Source organism: Neolamprologus brichardi, chromosome 8 (genome assembly GCF_056152115.1).
Source record: "Neolamprologus brichardi isolate AB-2024 chromosome 8, ASM5615211v1, whole genome shotgun sequence".
Taxonomy (NCBI): domain Eukaryota; kingdom Metazoa; phylum Chordata; class Actinopteri; order Cichliformes; family Cichlidae; genus Neolamprologus; species Neolamprologus brichardi.
This window is the reverse complement of record NC_142111.1, coordinates 18,673,005-18,683,438: the sequence shown is the minus strand read 5'-3', so window position 1 is coordinate 18,683,438 and position 10,434 is coordinate 18,673,005. Positions and strand designations below refer to the sequence as shown.

The window sequence follows — 10,434 nt, the reverse complement described above, 5'->3', positions numbered from 1 at the left end:
CTAACAATCCAGTGAATAATTCTTCTTTTTGTTTTTTCTTACTTTAACTCTTACCAATAGGAACAACATATAATAATTCCAACCCAGGAGGGAGTAGGAAGAGAAGCTGTGCAAATAGGCAAATCTGGAGAAACACTACTTCACTCATTCCTCGAAGTTAAATAAACAAACAAAAACAAAAGCCCGCTTGTGTTCCTGTACATATGCAGACCCACTGACACACTCCGAGGCAATCCCGGGAAGGGATTGGGCGAGACACACGCACAGATAGAGAGAGAGCAGGTCTTTCCCACCCTATCAACAGCTGCTGTACTAACAGCACATTTCTGTTAGAGTGGGATATGAAAGCAGGGTAGGAATAATGACTGGCCACTTAGACTCTTAGACCACCTCATATATAGAATCAGCAGTTGACAGTTCCACTTTATCACACACACACACACACATCTTTATTTTTTCCATTAACCACCTTGGATCTTTAATGGATTCTAAGCTCCTAATTGGACCGGTGTTCCCGACACCGGACCCGACTTCCCGTGCACCCTGGAATATCACCTCCATCAGCCCTCGCCGGCCCATGGAGCTTTCATCGATAGCTACAACTGTAAGTATCGCGCTACAACTCTTGATTTCTCCGTTCTTGTTTAAATGACTATCCCTCGACTGTACTGGAGAGCCCCTGCGCGTTGCATCGATGCGTAAAGGAGGCGAAAATGTGAACCAACCCACCCAAATGGGGAAAAAAACGGGCAAAGGAACTCGCTATTTTTTTCATTCAGAAAACGTGAGATGTTTGAGAGTGAGAGTGCGCGAGGTGTCACCTCTCTGTGAATGAATGAATCGCGACATCCTCCCCATGCATGCGTATCTGCGCTCAGTTCATTCAGCGCAGGACCTGAATGAAAGCAGGAGCGCAGCGCAAATCCCATCATCACCGGTGTTTCTCTGGCTTGCTCCGCTGAGGCTGTAAAGAGATGCTGTGGGTGTTATGTTATGTTTAACTTCTGTGGTGAGAGCGCGAATCAATTTTAACCGGCTCCTCGTGTAGTTTTCTTATAATAGTCCTCATATACCAGTTTGCAGGAATATCATCCACTTAATAACAGTTCTTTAATATTCCAGGTGACTTAACGTAACTTTACTGTTTTTTTCCCGTAAATTCTGTCCGCACAGAGGCAGATGGAAACAAACCGATTGTTTTCTTGTAATTGCTTTAGAAATTTGTTTTAAAGTCGACCATACCTCGCTGTCATCCTCTGCTACCTTATTTACAGTTATTTTCAAGCTGGAAAGTCTTACCCAGCCTCAGGATATATCAGATTCTATTCCTCTTTGTCTCCCTCTCTGATTCAGAGTAGGATTAGTTTACCCACCGCATCCAAGAAATCCCTTTAAACAGATGTGTAGCATCGTGATCGTCTAGACGATCTGTGTGTACTGAATATAGAACACAAGATACTCTTTAACTTTCCCCCACATGAGCCTATTTCGACCTTGACTAAGAATGATTTATAAAAGGAGATTTAAATATGTACTGAGAAACACATGGGTGAAGCGATACACTGGATGTAGTTCAACAAGTGGGAATGGTATAGTTTGGATTCTGAATTTGAAGCTCAGACTTGCAGGCTTTAACCATTGTATTCATGTGGTCTGGTGTTCATGGGAGTGCTGGGAAAAGCTGATAACAGAGCCGTGCCTGGGGGTAGCTTCTGGAGAAACAGATGGGATCTTCTACTCCGGATAAAAATGTGGTTTTCATTTTGATGTTCCTCTGTAGGATTCTCTTTTCTTCTTTCCACTGTTTGTGGCATTTTGTTAATTATCTATCTAATCCGCAATCTCTACAAGGACATAAGCCAGTTTAAAATGTCCATGCGTGTTAGTGCACATGGATGCACAGACATTTGAGCACAGCTCGCGTGAGTGCTGATATGATACGTGCATGTGGCTTTGTGGCTTAAAAAGGAGATAGAGCATGAGTGAGTGGGTGGCCTTTTGTAATCGTGTTCTGATACTCGGTAAACACAAGAGTTTGTCTCTGAAGACGCAGGCAACCTTTTCTCTGCCAACATACTGATAGGCTGATTAACAACTTGCTCTTGAGGTGTGGCAGATTCAGTGAGCAGATAATCAGCTGAGCAGTTACTGCAGCATTTATCAATCCCGTTAAGCCTCAGAACAACTGAAGGAAAAAAAGGCTATTACCACTTAAAAGAGATAGAATAGGCTGCTGGATTGCAGTTACCGATTATCTGTTTATGTTTGCATTCAGTAGATATGGGAGTGACAGGACATGATTAAGGTTAAGTCAACTAAGCCCTAGAATAAATCCAGAATATGAGGTTTTAATTGTGCAAATATACAACCTTAACATATTTTTTACAAACTGGATGGACGTTCCTTGTAGCAGCCTGTTGATCAGTTGTGAATGTTCACTGCACATCAGTGCACTAACATCAACACAAAACAAAATCCAATAACTAATTTTCTTAGATGATCTTTTATTAATTCCTGACAACCAGATATTTTACTCACAGAAAAAATCTTTTATGGGATTATGCCGATATTGTTTTTCTGAACTGCTAAACAAAAGCATCAAAGGCGCTTGATTAAAGATGAAATTATAGTATAGAACTGACTATAAGATCCTATTTAAATATAAGAGATGGCTCCTATTTCCTAATATGTGCAGAAGTCTATAGCTCACTGATATCTGAGTGGCTACAGAATTGTTTTTAATAAAATCATAGAATCTCCTGCAGTTATGTTTATCATATATGGCTGCATCAGAGGGATGTTGATTTAAGAATTTTTGCACATAGATTCATCGGTGCCTGTGCATGTGTGTGGGGAAGATACTGAGCTTGAAAACTCTTTATGTTTACACAAATTTAAAAGGGGCCTACAGCGATTTTTCTTATTTTTGTCAGTATAGACTGCTACAACTTCACATTTTCAAATTAAACACATCTTCAAAATTGAGGTTAGCATTTGTAAGTAATCGGTGTGAGCCAAAAGCTTATGCTAAGAGAGGGGATATCCCTAATATGGTCATCTGGAGCACGCAGCTCTGTCTGTGAGCACAGAAGCCCCACCCACCAGCTGTTCAAATATTTTGTTTGTATGGAGCTCCCAATCAGAATAAAACAAATACTGATATAAATGTGAGCATCTATGTTCTTCTTATTTTTATTATTATTAAAAACAAAAGAAATGTCTTAATTTCATTCAGATTCAACTCCTATAATTTTTCTTCTTTGTGTTCCTCTTCTTCGATGTCTCTCACAATCTCATATATCCCTTATCTTAATTTTATGCTTCACTCCATTTATTTTTCTTTGCCTGTCTTATCTCACTGTTCATTAAACAGTCACTAGACCACTACATTTGTATTAGCTGTTTTTCAGCGATGAGGAAAAACTCAGCGATGCTGGTGCATCTGGCTTTAGTATGCGTTCACAGACATGAACTATCAAGAGTATAAAGATAACATTTCAGTCTGTAAGTCTCGTAGGAAAATGCACAGAGGACGAGGAGCCTTCCGTGCTATGCAGCTCGCTGTTTCCTTCCTTCCTCCTCGTCATGTGATCGGCATTAATCTGGTCCTAAGCTGCTCAAACTGGGAAAATGGTGACATCAGAGGACATCAGAGGGAAAGAAAGGAGTGATTGAGAGATTTGTAGGAAAAGTCAGGAAGGTGAGAAATTATGCAAATTTGGAATCATCAGTGGCCATGGAGGAGAAGCAGATCCAGCAGGGAAAAACTGAACTGTGTTATCCAACGCATCCCTCATGACAGCATCAGATTGGGACTGTGTTTACGTTCCACATGCATGCATGCAAACTTCATCTGCTTTTAAACCATACATCCCCACCACATTTTCACTCATTAGCCTCCATCACTCTGCCTCAATTTTCTCACTCTCCTGTTCCTCCATTTAAAAACGAGAGCTTGTGACTCTGCAAAAAACCAAACAAGAAACAGCTGAAACAGATGTCAAATAAGCAGAAAAAAACAGATGCACACTTAAATGTGGCATCCAGGATTAATGAAAAAGATATGCGTGTTCCAGTTGACCGGTGGGGCAGCTGAGGAAGATTTAGTTCAGCAGAGCTAGTTCTGGGGACCGTGTGCATATGTGTGTGGGTGGGTGTGCATCTGTCTGAAAGAAACACAGGGAGAGTCAAAAGGGAAGTGTTCATGCAGGCGAGTGTGTAAGGATTTCTGATATGAATTCTGAAGTGGAGCTGTGTGCTCTCAGGTGAAACAGCGTCTCAGAAAAAATAAGGTGCTGTCAAATGAAAACCTTTCATTAACACGCAACTTCTTCTTCTGAGGTAAAAAACAACAACAACAAACCCCCCCCCCCCCCAAAACCCAACCTTGGTTTATTTCAGTTCATTTAAAATGGCAAGTGCAGTGGTTGAATATAACTAAGTGCATCTTTTAGGGATAAATTTGTGGCACTTTCTTTAAATTCATTCTTTGTATTTGACTTTAAACCTTAGGACTCAATGTAATGTATTTTAATATAGATAAAAGGGCTTCTTGTACAAAACTGCACAAATTCTGCAGCCCTGCTGAATGTTAGCAACTGTGACAAGATTGCATCTCGTTTAAAGTGCATCCAATTTTGAAGATACACTCACAAATTTGCCTGCTAATAAGTGCAAATGCAATGTTATCAGTTAAGGTACTTAGTACTGACCAAATCATAGCGAACCGTGGCATGAACTGAATCATGGATTTGACCAAAAACCCATAATTCTGCATGCACAGCACTGTGCAAAAGTCTTGAGTTTCTTTCATTTCTTTATATTTAGCTTCCAAAGAGCCCAAATTTTGGATCATTTTATTTTTAAAGCGGTCTTGAGAAATAGTGTCAAGGCTTTCTGATGCTACTCTAAAGTTTTTCTTTAGACACTGGCTGCTTTTCCACCCATTTTTAGTCTAGTCCACGTAGCTGACCATTTTCAGAGGAATACAATATAATTTAAAGTCATTTAGCACTGACCTATGGATTATTTAAGAAAGAAAGAAAGAAAGAAAGGCCCTTAACTCACATTTTGTGTACACACATCATTTTTAGGCACTCTATTACTTGAATCCTGTCAAACACACACAGACACACACACACTATCAGGTTGAATCTGTCATAAATAGCAAAGATATAGTAATTTGTGTCATGGCCTGTGATTCAGCCATTTTAGGTTCTTAGTTTCAGTTCTTGATTATATTAAAGTTCAATAAGGAGCGATCAATAGAAGAAACTGAACATGATTTATTGATATACAGAATTCAATTAAGGTATTTGTTGATTACACTCTGATGGCCCATCATAGCAAAACAGAATCCCAACAGTCATATCAATTAGGGCAGGACCCCCCCGTGTCAAGTTTACCTTTGTGTCCAAGTTTCTTGATTTAATTGTTGTTACTCACTTCCTGTTTCACTTTGCTGTATAGTTTTCTTGTGTATTCTATTCAGTCTCACATCTTGCCCTGAGACTGTGCTCATTGTGTGCACCTGTGTCTTCCCCTCAGCTGTGGTTCATTCCCTTGATTGGCTCTTTGTGTGTGACTATAAATAGATAATACACCCTTTAGTCCTTTGTTTTGTCATCTGTTTAGACTCCCAGTGTGCTACACTTATGGACTTCATCATTGAACTTTTATCCATCAATGAAGGTGTGCTTTTTGTTTATTCCACCTGTCTCCTATGTCTGCATTTGGTTCCTTAACCTGCAAACGGTAACAGTTCAACGGGCATAAAATTGTATTTTTGCACAATTCCCTTTTGGTGCATATGTGGCAGCTAGAGAAGTGGAGTACAAAAGAACAAAAACAAGAAGAAAAAACTATCTACAGCAGGTGAACAGCATCTAAAAGTCACGTTCTTAAGAAATAGGAAAAACATCTAGCAAGGACCTAACAGCGGATATCTGGCCCCTCAGCTGATCCATCTACTGTTCACTGAAGCCTCACCAGAAATGGTTTCAGTAAAAGGGACACTGTCAAGCAGTCCGTCTTTAAAAGAGATAAAGATGGAGATATGCCAAACTGCATAAGAACTGGACTGAAAAATAGTGGCAACACTGACTTTTTATCAATAAAAATCAACAATTTGAACAGATGTTTAGTCCAAATTGTACACTGAGTGTCTGCAGCCATATGTAAAACACGCTGGAAGCTCTGTCATGGTGTGTGGCTGCATTTCAATCAGTGGTGTTGGGGATCTTTGTCAAAATCTATGTAATTGTGAACAAAAAAGGGTACAGCAACATTTTTGATCAACCATGCAATACGATTTGGAAAGCAGTGTTATGGCTTCATTTTTTAACATGACAATGACTTTCTACCAATGCAGTAAAAGTATACCTGGATAAAGAAAAAGAAACACACACACACACACACACACACACACACAATAGAACACTATCAGTCAAGCGTGGCCACCTCAGAGCCCGGACCTAAACATTTTTGAAGCATTGTGGGATTGTCTTGACAGAGAATGGAACAAAAGGCAGCCAACATCCAAAGAAGAGCTTTGTCCTTCAAGTAACCTTGGCAACTGTTTGTGAAGACTTCTTAAAGAAATGAAAAGAAAGCTTTAGAGATTTCAGCCTGTGTTTAAAAATGTAGGTGGTCGTACCAAAAATGTATTTCGCACATTTTGTGCCCATTTCCCTTTTTCTAGCAATATTTTTTTTAAATGAGGGGTGGCTCAAGACTTACTGTAAACATAGTTGTCTATATTAATTACAGCTGAATAACAGCTTAAGCCCATTTTTTACATGAGTATTTGTTTTGTTTTCCTTTCCACTGCAAGCTTCGATTCCTCTCCATTTAAGATTTAATGAGATTTAAATCATCCCAATTACTACATTAATTATTATTTTACTTTTTTTTTTCAGTTTAGATTCACTTTAAATTTGAATTCTTCACTGTCCTTTCATGAATTAAAAGCAATTGCTTTCTGTTGTCCTGTTGCAGGGTTCCATGGTCAGAGACTACCCCTTTCCAACCGTAGATGTCCCAGACCACGCTCACTACACTATTGGTGTTGTCATCCTTGCTGTAGGCATCACAGGCTTGCTGGGAAACTTCCTGGTCATATATGCTTTTTGCAGGTATTTTTTTCTGCTTATGTGACTGATTTAACCCTCCTCTTGTGTTAGCTTTCTGTTATCATCTCTTATGTTAACGGGTCGGTTTTGACCCGTGAATTAAATCAGTTATAAAATACACTAAAAACAATAAGTGATCATCCAATTTGTTTCTCATCTCTTGGTTATCTTGTTAGGCTTCCTTATCCATGAAAATGTTGGTTTTAATACTTTTGGTGTGGGCCTGTGGGTCTTTTTTTTGTCACTATACCCCTCGATTTCGATTAAAAAAAATTTGTAAAATTAACCTCAAGAGAGTCATATTAATAAATAAAAGGTTTTTGTGTTACCTGACTATTACTGAGGGGTATAGGACACATCTCTTAAATAAATCTGTTTTATTGATTTTTTTCATTTTAAGATTAATTACTAAAATGACATCTATGGTGTTACGGGCCAATTTCGACCCATAGATTAGATTAGATTAGATAAAACTTTATTAATCCCTCGGGTGGGTTCCTCTGGGAAATTTGTTTTCCAAAAAGCACAGCACCGACAGAAGTTACAGAGTTAAGAATATTATATATATATATATATATATATATATATATATATATATATATATACACACACACATATATAAATACAAAGACATATATAGATAAAATATACAAAGGGGATAAATAGAATAAATAGGAATAAAAATAGAAATAAAAATACAAGTGAATTGCACATTTCAAGTATGGAGTCTATTGCACCGCTGATTATTAACAAAAAGTATTGCACAAAAGGTAATTGCACAGTGAAGTGGAGAGGCACTACAGCTTAGTTGTTCCCCCCTCCTTTGTCCTCCTGTTTCCCCTCCCTCTCCCCTCCAGAGAGGCGTTAAACAGTTTGATGGCGTGTGGGACAAAAGAGTTTTTAAGTCTGTTGGTTCTTGTCTTTGGGAGAAGCAACCTGTCACTGAACAGACTCTTCTGGTTGTTTATGGCTGTGTGCAGAGGATGCCCAGCATTGTCCATAATGTCCAGCAGTTTCTTTAGTGTCCTTTTCTCTGCCACTGACACCAGAGTGTCCAGCTTCATGCCGACCACAGAGCCAGCCTTCCTGATCAGTTTTTCCAGCCTGGATGAGTCCTTCTTTGCTGTGCTGCTCCCCCAGCACACCACAGCATAGAACAGTACTCCAGCAACCACCGACTGGTAAAACATCCTCAGGAGCTTCCTGCAGATGTTAAAAGACCTCAGCCTCCTGAGGAAGTACAGTCGGCTTTGGGCTTTTTTGTACAGGTGCTCTGTGTTGCATGACCAGTCCAGTTTATTGTCCACCCACAGCCTGAGGTACTTGTACTTGTTGACCACCTCCACCTCCTCCCCCTCTATCTGAACCGGCAGTGGACCTGCTCTGGACCTCCCAAAGTCCACAACCAGTTCCTTAGTCTTTGAGGTGTTGAGTTGCAGGTGGTTTGTGTGACTCCATGCGACAAAGTTCCTCACCAGACTTCTGTACTCCTCTTCCTGGTCATCCCAGATACACCCCATGATGGCTGTGTCGTCTGCAAACTCCTGAATGTGGCATAATTCAGAGTTGTAGCAGAAGTCAGAGGTGTACAGGGTGAAGAGAAGAGGGGACAGCACAGTTCCCTGTGGTGCTCCTGTGCTGCTGACCACAGTGTCAGACGTGATGTCCTTCAGCCTGACGTACTGTGGCCTGTCGGTGAGGTAGTCGGAGATCCAAGCCACCAGGCAGGGGTCCACCTCCATCCTGTTCAGTTTCTCCTGGAGCAGACAGGGCCGGATGGTATTAAAGGCACTGGAAAAGTCAAGAAACAGGATCCTGACCGTGCCTTTTCCCCCATCGAAGTGTGAGTGGGCTCTATGCAGGAGGTACAGGATGGCATCCTCCACTCCGACACCCGCCTTGTAGGCGAACTGTAGTGGGTCCTGGGCATGTTGTACCTGTGGTCGGAGGAGGTTGAGGAAGAGCCGCTCTAGAGTCTTCATAAGATGTGATGTCAGTGCCACCGGTCGGAACTCATTCAGCTCATTGGGCTGGTTCCTTTTGGGGACCGGGACGATGCAGGATGTCTTCCATAGGGCGGGCACTCTCCCCAGTCGCAGACTGAGATTGAAGACTCGTTGTAGCGGCTCCCCAAGTTCAGCAGCACACGCCTTTAGCATCCTAGGACACACCTTGTCCGGACCTGCTGCCTTTCTGGGGCGAAGCTTCCTCAGTTGTCTCCTGACCTGATCCACTGTGACACTGGGAGATGATTGGAAGGAGGGGGGGGGAAGATGTCCTGCTGCTGAGAGAGGGATTGGAGGAGGGGGGTGTCATCATAGTGTCAGGAAGGGGGGGAAGCAAGGGAGGTAGGAGAGTGGGGAGAGGGCTCTGTAGTAAAGGTGAGGGTGAGGGTGGGGGGGTTGTGGGCTGGTCAAACCTGTTGAAGAAGTTGTTGAGTTCGTTTGCCTTCTCCACAGTCCCCCCCACTGTGCTGTTCTTGGTGTTGTGGCCTGTGATGGTTTTCACACCATTCCAGACCTCCCTCATATTGTTCCTCTCCAACTTCTGCTCCACCTTCCTCCTGTAGGTGTCCTTTGCTTCCCTCAGGCAGCGTTTCACCTCCCGCTGTGCTGCGTTCATCTCCTCCTTCACTTTGCTCCTGAAAGCCTTCTTCTTCATGTTGAGGACAGCTTTGACTTCCTGTGTTACCCACGGTTTGTTATTAGGGTAACACCATACCGTCTTAGCAGGGGCGACCGTGTCCACACAAAAGTTTGATAGACCCATAGATATTTACATCAAGAAAAGACAAAAAAAAATTGTTGTTTTTTAGCAGTAGACCTTTAATATAAACTGAAAAAAAAGTCCACTCCTCCTTTCTTTTGGTTATAATCGTGGGTAATTGTGGGCTTTTTATCACTTCCCAATGATACAGCTACATCTTTGTGAAGTTCCCTTTGTGAAGTTCTTGTCCGAGGTCATATCTGGTAAAAAATAAAATATTACAGCTGATATTGTGATCCTGCAGTCCAGTGGTCATATCGAGGACCACACATTTTCATTGTTTCTTCTCAGGGGTGCCACTCGCAGCTTTGACTGTGAAAATCTGTACATTCTAGCCATAGTTGGTTTTTGCGTCACAGGCTTCCCAGATTTTTCTGCCGTATTTCCCTGGCTTACTGGGTATGTATTGCCGGTAGGGGCATTTTCCTCGAAAAGTGGACAAGACGTTCATCCACTGTCACCTCTGGCTGATGAACATCAGGGAAAGAAGCTGCACCCATCTCTCCCAGACATCCCTGATGGGAGCAAGCTTGTCAGA

The 10,434-nt window shown here is 41.5% G+C and overlaps 1 protein-coding gene across 1 annotated transcript in view; it reads left to right on the top strand.

The window, feature by feature from the left end:
* The first annotated feature begins 242 nt into the window (after positions 1–242).
* The window catches only part of opn4b (opsin 4b), a 37,579-nt gene continuing 27,387 nt past the window's right edge, over positions 243–10,434 (top strand). Inside the window, exons 1-2 of the mRNA XM_006791011.3 lie at positions 243–604; positions 6,997–7,133. Of these exons, the coding sequence (XP_006791074.2) occupies positions 482–604; positions 6,997–7,133 (260 nt within the window). The 5' untranslated portion in view covers positions 243–481. The remainder of the gene's footprint in view (positions 605–6,996; positions 7,134–10,434) is intronic.